This window comes from Scyliorhinus torazame, chromosome 10 (genome assembly GCF_047496885.1).
Source record: "Scyliorhinus torazame isolate Kashiwa2021f chromosome 10, sScyTor2.1, whole genome shotgun sequence".
Lineage (NCBI taxonomy): Eukaryota > Metazoa > Chordata > Chondrichthyes > Carcharhiniformes > Scyliorhinidae > Scyliorhinus > Scyliorhinus torazame.
The window spans coordinates 150,747,678-150,764,312 of record NC_092716.1 but is presented as its reverse complement, the minus strand read 5'-3'; the positions used below and the strand labels follow the sequence as shown (position 1 = coordinate 150,764,312).

The window sequence follows — 16,635 nt, the reverse complement described above, 5'->3', positions numbered from 1 at the left end:
CTGCTAGGGCTGGGGGGCCTGGCGGGGGGTGGCCAGGGAGTGTGCTGTGGAGTCTCGGTTGGTGGATTGAATTCTCACATGGCCGGCGCCATGTTTTACGGCGTGACCAGTGCAGGTCGTCAACAGTGCACATGCGTGGCCCGAGACCCGGCCATTTTCAGCTCAATCCACGGGAGTTTCACTCGGTGCCGGTGCTAGCCCCTCACCGGAATCAGTGAGGGGTTCGCGCCGATTTTCCTGTCGTGAAAGTCCACACATGCTCCGTTGGGGTCAACACTTAGTCTCAGAAATGGAGAATCCAGCCCAAGGTCTCTGAAATATTTGAGCAGCAGGCGATGCTAGCTGTTTCATGCTGCTACCACGCCGTAGCAACGTAAGTGATACTGCCACTAACAGGATGCTGCCATCAGGCCAAAGAAATTTCTGCCCACCACGCAATTGGAAATTGTGGCATGTGAATTTCAGTTTTGGTGTGATGCCAGGAATGTAGACCACATTCGCTAGTGACTGGTGAATCACGTCAAACAGCACCTCCCTTCAGCTGTTGACGATTGGCCCATTCTTGCAAAACTCAGAACCTAATGCCTAATGTTGGATATGATTCCCTGAGTGGACAGCACTAGATGAACAATCCCGAATGTGCTAGGAATGAAACCAACAGCCAATCTAAGATTATCGTTTGGTGTCACATTATGGCTCACTTACGCTTGAAAGAATCAACATATATTCATACACAGGGACCTGTTTTCTTCAAGAGAATGGAATATGTTCAGGCATTGTGCCTTTTTGTATTAAATATAAGAATAGGGTATAAAAGGTCCTTAGTGCATTCTCCATGGTAATGCTTTGCCCAATCAGTGTCAACTTGCCAATCAATGTTGGGACAATGTTGGCATCCATTTTCTCATGCAGCATAAATTATTGTCGCTTTTGAAACGTGACATTCTTGCATCGGTCCTGATGGGTGCAAGATGAAAAGTTTCCACAGGTCTGACCTGTTGAGTATTCCCAACATTTCTTGTTTTTACTTACAATCTATAATAGGTTAAGGGACTGAAAGTAATGTATCCAGGTTTGCTGATGATACAAAGCTAAGTGGGAAAGTAAGTTGTGAGGAGGACACAGAGTATGCAAAGTGTGATAGATTAAAGACTCAGTCCCCTTAAAATTTCTCAGTCACCCTCAGATACATGTATATGTATTAATATCTCTAACAGAAGATTTGTTTACTCTTAGGTCTATATGAGTGAGTGAGACGGAAAAGGGGTGCAAGTACACTGGTGTCTCTAAATCCCTCTCTATGGATACATGTACCATTGTTTGCAGAGCAAAGCCTGAATGATACTGAGAGGGAGGTGTGGAGGCAAGCCTGGACGAAAAAGAAAGCTGCTGGATAAGACAAATATATTTTTCATCAGTTGTAAAGCCTTGTGCTCCATAACCCAGAGAAGGATGAATGTTGAGGTGAACCTACCCAACACATTCATCCCATCCTTGAACTGCAAGGTTTTTGTCACGGTGAAGCTGGGTTCCTCTGATTCTGCAAGTGTTTCATTCACTACTTCCATCACGAGCCCAGTGAAGTTGGCAATGTTTAGATCCTCAGGGGGATTTTCCACTTTCTTGGTAACCGTTTGTATCTATTGGATGTGAAAAGAACAGTTAGGTGGTGAAGTAAATGATTGTATTCCCGATCATAAAACTGTTGGCACTGGTGGATTTAGGGACTCGGAGACATTCAGACCAATGTTTAGGGCCAGGAGTCTGTTCAGCAAATCCTACTAGATTTACTAAGCAACAGAAGATTGTTCCTTTGCCTCCAGTTATTATATCAATGTCTGGCTAGCACCATTATTCCTCAGACAGCCATTTTGAGTGTCAGAGTTCTACTGCACCCTGGCCTGATTTGGCATGTCCTCCAGATCATTGGAATAGAAGTAGATCTTCCCAGCCCCTTGAGATAATGGCTAATCTGTACCTCAACTGCATTTAGGTTCCTTAGTTCCATAACCCTTGATACTGCTGTCCCACAGTCTGAGTCTTTAATGCTCCAATTGGCTCAGGTAGCAGGACCTTTCAGGGGGAAAGGCTTCCAGATTCCTGTTCCCCTTTGTGTGACAAAGTGCTTTCTCATTTCCCTCTCAGTGTTAATGCCCCCTTGTTCTAAACTCCCCCATCAAGAGAAAATAGTTGGCTCTATTCAATCCCTTCATCATTTTTAAGAGCTCAGGCAGATCACCCCTCAATCATCTATATGCAAGGAAAACCTCATAATAGTACCTCTGGTATCACTCTGCTGGTGCTATTTGTGTTAATCAATTTATTTATGCTAATACTTTATTATTTACACAGCTAAATGCTTCTAACTGACCTAGAATACCAACTGTTTTAGATTGCAGCATGGATTTGTTTGGGGAGGCAGATCCTTACTTCCTTCCAGGTGAACTCAGGTGCTTTTGGGGTGGGGAGGGAAATAACTCATTTCCCAGCATGCAGTGTTTTCCCCCCCAGTTTAGTTGAAAGTGAGGATTCTGGGACACACGGATGTGGAAATGCAGGGGCAGGAGTCTCCAATCCCCCAGCCGTGTGTTTCTTGGTCACGTCCCGTTTGCTGACAGCGGGATTCTGCTGTCATGTGAGAATACCTTTAAGAAATGGGTGTTTATAAATGGGTATGTATATAAGTATCTGTAGTGAGAGTACCTTTAAGAAATGGGTGTTTACTACTGCAGTGATGTCAGAGTGTGGGTGGAGCTGGGCTGTCTGTCAGCTTTTATACTTTCATTTTAGGCTGTTTGCTGCAGGGTGTGTTTTAGTTTTGTTTTCAGCTGAAGCCAGACAAAGCAGGTGTACTGCTGTTCTCTCTGCCATCAAAAGACTATCTCTTGATCATTTGGTGAATTCAGAATTATAAATGTTTTCAGTCGTGACTTTAACCTAATGTGCTTCTGATAAAGGTTTTGTTTTTAAGCTGTATGGATGTTAAAAAGGAAAGCTTAAAGGTTTACTTGGTGTTGTATTCTTTGGGGGTTGTATTTGAATTAATGGTTGCTAAGATGTTCACTGTATGTTTTAAAAAGGTTCATAGAATAAACATTGTTTTGCTTTAAAAAATACTTTTCCATTTCTGCTGTACCACACCTGTAGAGTGGGCCGTGTGCTCCCCATTCCACAATCTATTAAAAGTTGTGGGTCGGGTGAACTCCATGATACACTTTGGGGTTCTCTAAACCCTGGCCCATAACACTGTCCTCTCGCTGCTTGTCAATGGGATTTCCCATTGAAACCACCCCATGACCCCGGGAAACCTGCTGGCGCGGTTGCGCTGCCAGTGGGAAAAGTGAATCCCGACAACCGAAGAGTTCCGACCCTGTTTCTGATTCATGCCTGGTGCTCTGCACTTGCTGGTGCGAGCTGTTAGAGATGGGGGAAGGATGTGTGCCTAGAGGATCCTTAGAAATTCCACATCACCCCAGTACATCTGCATCAGAAATAAAATCAGCTGGATTTCTACTCCCCATCCCCCAGCCTCTCCTCTCCTCACCCTGACATTACCTATTTGCCTTCCTTCACCCAATGCCCCCTGCCTTCACCTTCCCACTCCTCACTGCCCAGGTTCATACCTCAAAGACCACTGAGCGGCTCCTCAATACAATACATCCCCCCTCCCCCCACCATACCAGCCCGTCACATGTAGGTGAATCAGTGACGCTAGCTGCGTTCTGATTCAAACACATCACCAATTTCATTACCTGCTGAAAACAAGCTTGCACCAAGTTTTCAGGGAAGAGATTTCGGATGAGATCCAGAAAGGCATCCAGGCTCGACACCTCATCATTTTTCTTCCCTTCTCCCAACTGCTTCTTGAGTGCCGGATTGCCAGGATGAATGGCGAGCACCAGGATCACACCCAACACTGCAGCGATGATGGTGGTTGACATGTAGTACACCATGGCTCTGGTTCCCAGACGTCCACTGGCCTTGGCATCGAGTCCAGACAGGCCTTGCCAATGTCAAAAAACATAATTTTAATGCAACAGGTTAAAGTTGCAAGGACATTTATTTATACTGAGCGATAGTCCCAAATATCGATTTCTAGAATCTGGGATCATCAGCCAAACCATACATACAAAGGCTATAAAATCCTCAGAGAACTTTTGTTGGTCACTCTAAGTCTGTGTTCACTGGATATTGATCCCTGTGCCCTTGAGTACAGATTTGCCTTATTTACTGTACCAAAACCCTTCATGATATTAAACCACATGTTTCCAACTCATCTTCTCTGGTCTAGGAAAACAACTCCAGTTTCTCCAGTGACTCCCATATAACTGAGATCCTGTACCTTAGGTACCATTGACTGCATGCTGTGAAAGACATTGACATTTTTCTGAAAGCATAATGCCTAGAATTATTATTATTTTCCTTATGGTGTCAAACCGGTCTTCTGTGAGGAATACCTCCTTGGTATTTTGCTCAATGCCTCTACTGATGAAGCCAAGGATCCTGGGTGTTTGTTCTTATAAGCAGACTTCGCAACCTCCTCCACCTTCATAGATTTCTGAGTTCACACACCCAGTTCTCTCCTCTTTCAAATGTTATCGCTAGGTTTTGTTTGCCTCTCCTCAGTTTCCTACCAAAATGTAGCGCATCATACTACTCCAAGTTACATTTCATCAGCTTGCCCATTCCACCAATCCCTTGGTGTCCTCCTGAAGTCTGTCACTATCTTCCACACTATTTATTGCATTTTTGAATTTCATGTCCTCTGCAAACCTTGAAATTATGCCCTGTATGCACAAGTCCAGCTCAGTAATATCAAAAAGAGTAGCAGTCAATACCGGCCCCTTAGAGACATCAATCAGACTGAAAAACACCTGGGGCGAAATTCTCCGGAAACGGCGCGATGTCCGCCGACTGGCGCCCAAAACAGCGCAAATCAGACGGGCATCGCGCCGCCCCAAAGGTGCAGAATGCTCCGCAACTTTGGGGGCCGAGCCCCAACCTTAAGGGGCTAGGTCGGCGCCGGACGAATTTCCGCCCCGCCAGCTGGCGGAAAAGGTCTTTGGTGCCCCGCCAGCTGGCGCGGAAATGACATCTCCGGGGGGCGCATGCGCGGGATCGTCAGCGGCTGCTGACAGCTTCCCACGCATGCGCAGTGGAGGGAGTCTCTTCCGCTCCGCCATGGTGGAGACCGTGGCGGAGGCGGAAGGGAAAGAGTGCCCCCACGGCACAGGCCCGCCCGCGGATCAGTGGGCCCCGATCGAGGGCCAGGCCACCGTGGGGGCAACCCCCGGGGCCAGATCGCCCCGCGCCCCCCCCAGGACCCCGGAGCCCGTCCGCGCCGCCTTGTCCCGCCGGTAAGGTTGGTGGTTTAATTTACGCCGGCGGGACAGGCATTTTAGCGGCGGGACTTTGGCCCATCCGGGCCGGAGAATCGCGCAGGGGGGCCCGCCAACCGGCGCGGCGCGATTTCCGCCCCCGCCGAATCTCCGGTGCCGGAGACTTCGGCAACCGGCGGGGGCGGGATTCACGCCAGCCCCCGGCAATTCTCCAACCTGGCGGGGGGTCGGAGAATCTCGCCCCTGGGGTTGGGTTACCACCACTTTCTGCTTCATGTCCCTGAATCAATTTTAGATCCATGCTACCATTGCCCTTTTCATCCCAGGAGCAATTGGCCGGAATTTTCCGGCTACTGGATTTCACTTTTCCCGCTGGCAATGCAACCCCACCCGTGGGTTTCCCAATGGCATTGTGTGGCTACATTGGAAAATCCCATCGACAAGGGAAGAGAGAATCGCGCCGCCAGCGAATGGTGTGTCATGGAGAAATGAACCGCGAGGTGAACCGGAGAATCCCGCCCAATATGTGATATGCTGTCAAACATCTTTTGAAAGTCCATCGACCACAGTACCTACATCAACCCTCTCCATTCCTTCATTAACGAACGCAATCCCGTTAGTCAAACATAACAAATCCTTTCTGGCTGTCATTCATTTAGCAGTACTTTTCCAAATGATAATTCATTTTCTCTCATAATTATTTACTTTTTCCCCACCACCAGCTTGAGGCAGATGTTGGGTTTACATCTCTTCCTTTCTCTGAACATGGGCAATTTCCTGGTCATTTGTCACTGCTCCCATATGTAAGGACCGTTGGAAAATTGTGGCCTGTCATCTCCATCCTTACTCCCTTCAAAAACTTATGTTGCATCCTAAATTAAAACTGAAAATGCTGGAAATACCCAGCAGATCAGGCAGCACCTGTGCAGAAAGAAAGAGTTAATGGTCGGGGTTCTCCATTGCACGTCTGCCCCACTACCGATGCTAGTGAGGATGGAGAATTTGGCGCTCAGCCAAATCTCCCATTCACTGCCACGGCACCGGAGAATCCCGCTGGCGTGAACGGACGGAGAATCCCACCGCTGTTTCTGGGTGATGACCTTTCTTCAGAACAGGAAAAGCCTGCCGATGTTACAAGTGTTATGAAAGTACAGAGGTCAAAGGGAAGGTCTGTGATAGGGAGGAGAGATTAAATAACAAAAAGGGATGATGCTGCAGGCAAGAGGGGATAATAATGGGGAAAGGAAAAAATCCAAAAATGTGTCCAGAGGAGGTTTAAATGGGAAAAGCAAAATCATCGCTAATAAGTGCTGCCTGAAAGAAAATGGGAGCAGTGACAATTATTGAAATCGACCTCAGTGTTCAGTCTGGAAAGCTGGGGTCTAAATATCTAATGGAACAATGAAGTGCTGTTCATCAAGATTATGTTGAGCTTCAATTGAAGCAGTGTAGGAGACTGAGGACAGCGAGATCCTAAGTGAGAGCAGAGCGGAGAATTAAAGTCATTGGGCATGATACTCTGCCCACGTGGGCCAGAGAAGTAGCTCGCTACGGTGCAACGTGGCCGGTGAAAGCCGGGAGTCCCTGCTCCCAGGATCTAGCCGGCTGGCAACCCCTCTCGAGATTCAACACAATCTCGCGAGACGTTGCAAGGAGAAACCCGCCCACAATGGGTGGGATCACCATTTGGCAAATCTGCATATTAGAGCGAGGCAGTAAGCCTTACTCTGATGTGCAGATTCCCGAGGTACCTGAGGCTTTGGGATTCAACCTCTTCATCTCACGGACCTTGCATGAGCGCTATTTGGTACTGGTTCTAGGGACACACACCGAGACAAATATCAACTGCTGCTGGAAGGTCATCAACTCGGTGAAAGACGCTCTTTGGTCTGCCCGAAAGTTGCTGATCTTCCAGTGCAAAGAATTGTCCTCGACCGAGTGTTGCAGACTGGCACATTCCAAGGTCCAGGACTACGTGCTGAGGGACGCACTTAAGCTTGGGGCAGCTGCCGCCACGGCGCAATGGGGAAAGACCACTGTGTAAGGTCTTTCCAGCAAATGTACACCGAGGGGCGGGTAACAGTGTAAACCCCCCTCGGTCTGGGCCACCAACACTCCAATGTATAAAACAAACATGACAATGTAAATATTTAAGAAGGAATTGTAATGTAAAGAGTGATATGTGTATGATAATATCAAAATTGAATGAAAGAAAGTCAAGGCAACATGTAACCCTGCCGGAAATGTACAGTCAAGACAATTTGAAATGTTTCTGTAATGCTTATGATAAATTTTATGAATAAAGTATATTTTTTTGAAAAAAAAAAAGACTGGTCCCCACCACTTGTAGGGGTCTCCAAGGTGATTGGAGGCCCCCAGCTGCATGCTATATGGGCAGGGTGATGCCCTGGCACTGCTGGTGCCAGTTGGGTACCCTGGCAGTGGCAATCTGGTACCCTGGCAGTGCCACCTAGGTGCCAGCCTGGCACAGCTAGCAGGGCACTGCCAAGGTGCCACGCTGACATTTTCTGCACACACGTGATCAGGTTGCCCAGCATGGGTGTTGGGGATGCGGGGGCCCCTCCCAAATTGCGTTCAGGCTTGGCGGGCGAGGGGGGGGGTGAGAGGTTGGGGATTCCTTTGGGAGCCTCGGAGATTGGGGCATTATTTCAAAATAGCGTTCCGATCTCTCACGACAACGGAGAGATCTGGCGAGGGGTGCTTCCCATTTTAAAAAATGAGGCTATGTGTGGCCTCGGCTGCCCAGTCCTTGTTCAGGCCCCTTATGCAACACGAATCACGCTGAATAGCCAGGTGTTTCTCGGCATATGGAACACGCGGTTAAATGCGCTCGCTCGGGGGCTTTGTTCCCTTTTCGGAAGATCGTGCCAATAGAGTTTTACAGCACAGAAAGATGCCCTTTGGCCCATCGTGTCTGCGCCAGCCATCAAGCACCTCTCTATTCTAATCCCATTTTCCAGCGCTTAGTCCATAGCCTTGAATGCTGTAGTCTTTCAAGTGCTCATTTAAATGCTCCTTAAATATTGTGAGGGTTCCTGCATCTACCATTATTATAGGCAGTGAGTTCCAGATTCCCAACACCCTCTGGGTGATAAAGATTTTCCTCAAAAGCTTTTCCTCAAATCCCCTCTAAATCATAGAACTTAGATTACAGCGCAGTACAGGCTCTTTGGCCTCGATGTTGCGACGACCTGTGAAACCACTCTAAAGTCCATCTACACTATTCCCTTATCGTCCATATGTCTATCCAATGACCATTTGAATGCCCTTAGTGTTGGCGAGTCCACTACTGTTGCAGGCAGGGCATTCCATTCCCTTACAACTCTCTGAGTAAAGAACTTACCTCTGACATCTGTCCTATATCTATCTCCCCTCAATTTAAAGCTATGTCCCCTCGTGCTAGACATCACCATCCGAGGAAAAAGGCTCTCACTGTCCACCCAATCTAATCCTCTGATCATCTTGTCTGCCTCAATTAAGTCACCTCTTAACCTTCTTCTCTATAACGAAAACAGCCTCAAGTCCCTCAGCCTTTCCTCATGAGATCTTCCCTCCATACCAGGCAACATTCTGGTAAATCTCCTCTGCACCCTTTCCAATGCTTCCACATCCTTCCGACAATGCGGCGACCAGAATTGCACGCAATACTCCAAATGTGGCCGCACCAGAGTTTTGTACAGCTGCAACATGACCTCATGGCTCCGAAACTCAATCCCTCTACCAATAAAAGCTAACACACCGTACGCCTTCTTAACAACCCTCTCAACCTGGGTGGCAACTTTCAGGGATCTATGTACATGGACACCGAGATCTCTCTGCTCATCCACACGACCAAGAATCTTGCCATTAGCCCAGTACTCTGTCTTCCTGTAATTCCTTCCAAAATGAATCACCTCACACTTTTCTGCATTAAACTCCATTTGCCACCTCTCAGCCCAGCGCTGCAGCTTATCTATGTCCCTCTGTAACTTGTAACATCCTTCCGCACTGTCCACAACTCCACCGACTTTAGTGTCATCTGCAAATTTACTCACCCATCCTTCTACGCCCTCCTCCAGGTCATTTATAAAAATGACAAACAGCAGTGGCCCCAAAACAGATCCTTGGTACACCACTAGTAACTGGACTCCAGGCTGAACATTTCCCATCAACCACCACCCTTTGTCTTCTTCCAGCTAGCCAATTTCTGATCCAAACTGCTAAATTACCCTGAATCCCATGCCTCCGTATTTTCTGCAGCAACCTACTATGGGGAACCTTATCAAACGCTTTACTGAAATCCATATACACCACATCAACTGCTTTACCCTCATCCACCTGTTTGTTCACCTTCTCAAACAACTCAATAAGGTTTGTGAGGCACGACCTACCCTTCATAAAACCGTGTTGACTATCTCTAATCAAATTATTCCTTTCCAGATGATTATACATCCTGGGTGAGATTCTCCGACCCCCCGTCGGGTCGGAGAATCGCCGGGGGCTGGCGTGAATCCCGCCCCCGCCGGTTGCTGAAGTCTCCGGCACCGGATATTCGGCGGGGGCGGGAATCGCGCCGCGCCGGTTGGCGGGACCCCCCGCGCCGGTTGGCGGGACCCCCCGCTCGATTCTCCGGCCCGGATGGGCCGAAGTCCCGCCGCTAAAATGCCTGTCCCGCCGGCGTAAATTAAACCACCTACCTTACTGGTGGGACAAGGCGGCGCGGGCGGGCTCCGGGGTCCTGGGGGGGGTGCGGGGCGATCTGGCCCCGGGGGGTGTCCCCACGGTGGCCTGGCCCGCGATCGGGGCCCACCGATCCGCGGACGGGCCTGTGCCGTGGGGGCACTCTTTCCCTTCCGCGTCCGCCACTGTCTCCACCAATGTGGAGGCAGAAGAGACTTCCTCCACTGCGCATGCGTGGGAAGCTGTCAGCGGCCGCTGACGCTCCCGCGCATGCGCCGCCCGGAGGTGTCATTTCCGCGCCAGCTGGCGGGGCACCAAAGGCCTTTTCCGCCAGCTGGCGGGGTGGAAATTCGTTCGGCGCCGACCTAGCCCCTTGAGGTTGGGGCTCGGCCCCCAAAGATGCGGAGCATTCCGCACCTTTGGGGCGGCGCGATGCCCGTCTGATTTGCGCCGTTTTGGGCGCCAGTCGGCGGACATCGCGCCGTTTCCGGAGAATTTTGCCCCCTATCTCTTATAAACCTTTCCAAGACTTTGCCCTTAACAGAAGTAAGGCTCACTGGTCTATAGTTACCGGGGTTGTCTCTACTCCCTTTCTTGAACAAGGGGACAACATTTGCTATCCTCCAGTCTTCTGGCACTATTCCTGTAGACAAAGATGACATAAAGATCAAAGCCAAAGGCTCAGCAATCTCCTCCCTAGCTTCCCAGAGAATCCTAGGATAAATGCCATCCGGCCCAAGGGACTTATCTATGTTCACACTGTCCAGAATTGCTAACACCTCCTCCTTATGAACCTCAAGCCCTTCTAGTCTAGTAGCCTGAATCGCAGTATTCTCCTCGACAACATTGTCTTTTTCCTGTAATAATACTGACGAAAAATATTCATTTAGTACCTCTCCTATCTCCTCGGACTCCACGCACAACTTCCCGCTACTGTCCTTGACTGGCCCTACTCTTACCCTAGTCATTCTTTTATTCCTGGCATATCTATAGAAAGCTTTAGGGTTATCCTTGATCTTCCCTGCCAAAGACTTCTCATGTCCCCTCCTGGCTCTTCTTAGCTCTCTCAGGGCTGGTTTAGCACACTGGGCTAAATCGCTGGCTTTGAAAGCAGGCCAGCAGCACGGTTCAATTCCCGTACCAGCCTCCCCGAACAGGCGCCGGAATGTGGCGACGAGGGGCTTTTCACAGTAACTTCATTGAAGCCTACTTGTGACAATAAGCGATTTTGATTCATTCATTTCTCTTTAGGTCTTTCCTAGCTAACTTGTAACTCTCGAGCACCCTAACTGAACCTTCATGTCTCATCTTTACATCAGCCTCCTTCTTCCTCTTGACAAGTATTTCGACTGCTTTAGTAAACCCCGGTTCCCTTGCTCGACCACTTCCTCCCTGCCTGACAGGTACATACTTATCAAGGACTTGAACAAGCTCCACATTTCCATTGTGCCCATCCCCTGCAGTTTTCCTCTCCATCTGATGCATCCTAAGTCTTGCCTCATCGCATCATAATTGCCTTTCCTCCAGATATAACTCTTGCCCTGCGGTATATACCTATCCCTTTCCAATCACCTGCTCCTTACCTTAAATCTATGCCCCCTGGTTATTAACCCTTCTACTAAAGGGAAATGTTTCTTCCTATCCACCCTATCTATATCCTTCATTATTTTGTACACCTCTCTGCTGTCCCCCCTCATCTTTCTCTGCTCGAAGGAAAACAACCCCAGCTTATCCAGCCTCTCTTTATAGCTGAAAAACTCCAACCCAGACAACATGCTGGTGAACCTCCTCTGAACCGATGCCTGCAGTTCACCACTGGACACAGGCTTCAAGTCTCAAAAACAACCTTCGACCATCACCCTCTGCCTCCTGCCATTAAGCTAATTTTGGATTCAATTTGCCAAACACCAGCATTCTCAATCTAAAACCCGGTCACGGCTGTTGGGCGCTCCTCCCACGATCGGGAACGCCACGATAAATTGCTCCTCGACCCTCCCAACACTCACCTGCGACCCACCCGTGGGTCGTAACCCTGGGTTTGAAAAACCCTGCTCAAGGGCATCCACTGTTTTGAGCCCCCTGTATCTGCCATAAGCTTCTCTTCTTTTCCTTATCCAATTGTGTATATCCCCTGACATCCAGGCTTCTCTGGGCTTGTTGGTTCCATCCTTTACCTTGATAGGAACATGATGGCTTTCTGCTATCTCTGTTTCCTTTTTGAATGACTCCTACTGCTCTGATGTGGATTTTCCTACAAGTAGCTGCTCCCATCCACTTTGGCCAGATCCTGGCTTATCCTATTAAAGTTGGCTTCCCCTACTTCAGAAACCTTGGGCTGGATTCTCTGATTTGGGTATGTCCCCACGCCGGCGTGGGAACGGTAGCCTTTTACGACCGAAAATTCCACGCAAAACAGTGACCATTCTCTGTTTGGCTGGGGGCTAGCAGGAAGGCAGCGTAGAGCGCCAGGCTCTAGCTCTCAATACGGCCCAGGAAATTGCTGGGTCTGTGCCCGCGCATGTGCACGGCGGCGGCCTGTAGCGGCTGCGCTGTGCTTCATGGCGGATGCCACTCGCGGACCCGGTCGACAAAATAATACCCCCCTTCGACTGGCTCGCACGCCCCGGACTGCCCCACCACAGTGCCCCCAGCCCTGAATAATGTCTCCCCCTACCCGCGGATCGACTCTTCCCCGACTTTGGCGGCGCTGGACTCTTTCCCTAAAATACCACTTGTAAGACTTCTTTGGCTCAAAAGGTCTCCTGGATGTACTTTAAGAATGTGTCCCCTCTAAACCTTTCACACTTTGCCTATCCCAAGTTGAAATCTCCAATTACTATTTTTACACTTCTCTGGAATTTGTCTACATATCTGCTCTTCTATCTCTCCCTGACTATTTGGGGGCCTAAGGTGCACTCACAGCAATGTGATTGCGCTTTTTTAAAAAGTTCCATCCATTTGGCCTTAATTGAGGAGCCTTCGAAGATATCATCCTTCTTCACTGCAGTAATTGACTCCTTGATCAATATTGCAACACCACCTCCTCTTTTACAACTCACCCTCTTGCCTGAAGACCTCCTCTTTTACAACTCACCCTCACCCTGGAATATTGAGCTGCCGGTCTTGCCTTTTCCTCAACCATGTCTCAGTGATTACAATAATATACTCCCATGTGTTAATCAACACCCTAAGTTCATTGGCCTTACCCACAAGACTCTTTGCTTTAAGATAAATGCCATCCAGCCTTGCCATATTCCCTTGTGCCTTAATATGTCCAACTTTGCTCTGCCTTCCAGACTGACTTACCTTTTCTTCTATATTTGACTGTGCATCACCCCCATACTGTACCTTCACATTGTGACCCATTCTCCTGAAAATTAGTTTAAACCTCCCCCAACAGCATTAACAAAACACCCCACAAGGATGTTGGCCCCTCCCGGTTCAGGTGCAACCCGTCCATTTGCACAGGTCCCACCTTCCCCAGAATTGGGCCCAGTGATCCCGGAACAAAGCCCTTCCTCTTGCAGCATCTCTTCAGCCTCGCATTCATCTGCTCTATCCTCCTATCCCTATACTTACTAGCACCTGGCATTGGAAGGAATTCCAAGATTACAACCTTTGAGGTCCTGCTTTTCAATCTGCTGCCCAGCTACCAAAATCTTTCTTGCAGGACCTCAGCCATCTTCCTACCTCTGTCATTGGTACCAATGTGAACTATGACCTCTGACCTTTCATTTTTCCCCTTCAGAATTCCCTGCAGCTTTTCAGTGATATTCTTGATCCTGGCACCAGAGATGCAACGCATCATCCTGGAGTCACATCTGTGGCCGCAGAAACGCCCATCTACACCCCTCATTATTGAGTCTCCTAGCGTTATTGCTCTTCCACTACTCTTACTCCTCCTCCCTTGTGCAGCTGAGCCATCCACAGAGCCGTGAACTTGGCTCTGGCTGCACTCCCCAGAGGTATCGTCACTCTCACCATTTTCCAACACAGAAAAGCAGGTCTTAAGTGTGAGACACTCCTGACTACCTGCCTGCCCCTTCTCCTGATTGGTGGTGAGCAATTCCCTCTGACTGCATTTCCTTAAACTGCAGGGTGACCATGTCTAACAACCATTGTGCCTCCAGCCGACATTCACGCCCCAAAACCCGGCTCTCAAGATGGCACTACCTGCAAATGTGGTCATTATAAGCTGCCCAGGTCCAACTGGCTGGAAACAATTGGTTACCCCATGTTTCTTGGGGAATGTGAGCTCCCCCTATGAGGGGGGGGCTGGGCAATCATTAGTAGTTGCAGCTGTATAAATAGCCAGCGTGGTACCAGCTAGAGAGGAAACCAGTAGTGAACTACTGCTACAGTGTACATATTGTTGTAAATAAAGTTACTTCCTGTTTGACTCTACAAACTCGTGCTGGATTCTTTGTGGCCCTCACAAAAGTGGCCATGCAGACTGTCAAGAGCATCTAGGAATTCCCACATGCTGTAGGTTGTGCAAAACATCGGACTGTGCTCCCCAGTCATACTTTTAGCTTAAAAGACTCTTACCTTAAATTTATGCCAATTAGAAAATTATTTCCTTTTTTAAAAAAGCTAAAACTCTTATTTTTCCTTCATGTAGCTTTAAACGGGAGAAAAACAACTTACACCTTACTTACCATTCAGCTCCCTGTAGCCTCTACTCTTGCAGTAGGACCACTTGCTGAAGATTAAAACGTTAAAAAGCAAAAAAAGCAAAAAGCACCTATTTAACCTCTGTTCCAAATTCCCACAGTACTCCAAATTCCCAGATACACACACTTACTCTGACTAAATGACAGGTAAAACCAAAAGATTGGAGTTATAATTACGGACTAAATGGAGGTTTTCCGCAAAGTAGTCATCCAGTCAGTGTGATAACAGGGTAGGTGTTCAGGTGTTGCATCTCCTTGTCTGCCTTCATTTTCTCACTTTCCAACTTTCAAGGCCCCGAACACTCCTTCCAAGTGAAACATCGACTTACTTTCAATTTAATATCATGTATTCGCTGCTCTCAGTGCAATCTGCTTTAAGTTGGGGAGACCAAACACAGATCGGGCTACTGCTTTGCAGAACATTTGTGTCCAGATAGCGAGCAGTGTGACCCTGAGCTTCCAGTCTCCTGTCATTTCATTCCCCACCTTATTCCCACTTTGGCCTTGCTGTCTCCTGAGGTGAAATGAAATGAAATGAAAATCACTTATTGTCACAAGTAGGCTTCAAATGAAGTTACTGTGAAAAGCCCCTAGTCGCCACATTCCGGCGCCTGTTCGGGGAGGCTGGTACGGGAATTGAACCGTGCTGCTGGCCTGCCTTGGCCTGCTTTCAAAGCCAGCGATTTAGCCTGTGTTCCAATGAAGCTCAAGTTCAAGGAATAGCTCCTGATCTTTCTCCTCGGCACTTTGCCGCCTTTACAATTCAGCACCGAGCCCAACAATTTTTAAATCATAACCTCTCTCATAACTTTTTGTGGACTGCAGCTGTTGATGATGGTTTTGCTTTTCCCATTCAGACCTTCGCCAGACCTGTCCTTTGTCTCTTTATTTGTGCCATTAATGTGTGGGGGTCAGTTTGCTCCAGTATGATGAAGAACAATGTCAACGCTACAGTCTCTATCCCTGTATTGGCTTTCATAGTTCATGCAGGCCTACCTCTTATCCTTGCCCTTTATTGCAGAATGGTGCCTCTCAAGCTGTATAACCAACAGAGAGAGATGCATATTGTTCTTTGTGGGCCATGGCTAATTACCTCCCATTACCATCACCATCCCTTTTGCCTTGAAGCTCTCTTGCCTTCCAACACACTTTAAAAAAATTATTTTCCTTACTCCACCCTTTTCCTTGCCTCTGTACTTGCTTAAAACCTGTTACATCTCCAACTTTTCCACTTCTGTTAAAAGTCATCAACTTGAAACCTTAACCATGTCCATCTTTCCACAAGTGCTGCGGAGTATTTCCAGCATGTCTCTGTTTGAATTTCAGACTCCCAAAATCTGCAGTATCTTGCTTTTGCAATAAATGCACCCTATCCAGACCGGGTGATTTTCTTCTTTTGAGCACTGCCAGTCTTTCAAATATCTTTTCCTTATCCAATTTTATCAAATATAATTTCTCTGCTACATCTTACTTTACAGTGATAAACTGAATTCAAATTCTTCACAAAAGTTATTTAAGGGATGAGATGTGACCCAGTGGTAGCGCTTTCTCCTGAGACTTCATCATAGAATCAAGACTGGCTCTCCAGTGCATGAGTATGGGAGGTGCCAACATTTGAATGAGACATTGCATCAAGGTCCCTCTGGTGAACATGAAAGATTCCATGACACTGTTTGAAGAAGAGCTGGATGCCTTCCCTAGTGTCCTAACCCATATTTGCCTTTCAACCAACACCACAAAAATAGGTGATCTGATTGTTATCACATTGCTGCTTGAGGGGCTTTCCTCTGAGCTGCTGCATCATCAACATTTAATCAGGGGGTGGCACTTTAAAAGTAATTTACTGGCAGTAAAACACTGAAGAATGGCCTGAAGTTCGGAACTGTGCTTATTAAATGCAATTTTATTCCTTCCTTTATGGACAACATATAAGCCAGGGGACA

At 48.0% G+C, this 16,635-nt stretch overlaps 1 protein-coding gene across 2 annotated transcripts in view; it reads right to left on the bottom strand.

The window, feature by feature from the left end:
- The window catches only part of LOC140430971 (excitatory amino acid transporter 2-like), a 643,482-nt gene that overhangs the window by 446,394 nt on the left and 180,453 nt on the right, over positions 1–16,635 (bottom strand). For both annotated transcript variants that reach the window (XM_072518822.1, XM_072518821.1), the window contains 2 exons: positions 3,753–4,003; positions 1,475–1,640 (listed from right to left, as the gene is read on the bottom strand). In XM_072518822.1, coding sequence (XP_072374923.1) covers positions 1,475–1,640; positions 3,753–4,003 — 417 coding nt within the window. The remainder of the gene's footprint in view (positions 1–1,474; positions 1,641–3,752; positions 4,004–16,635) is intronic.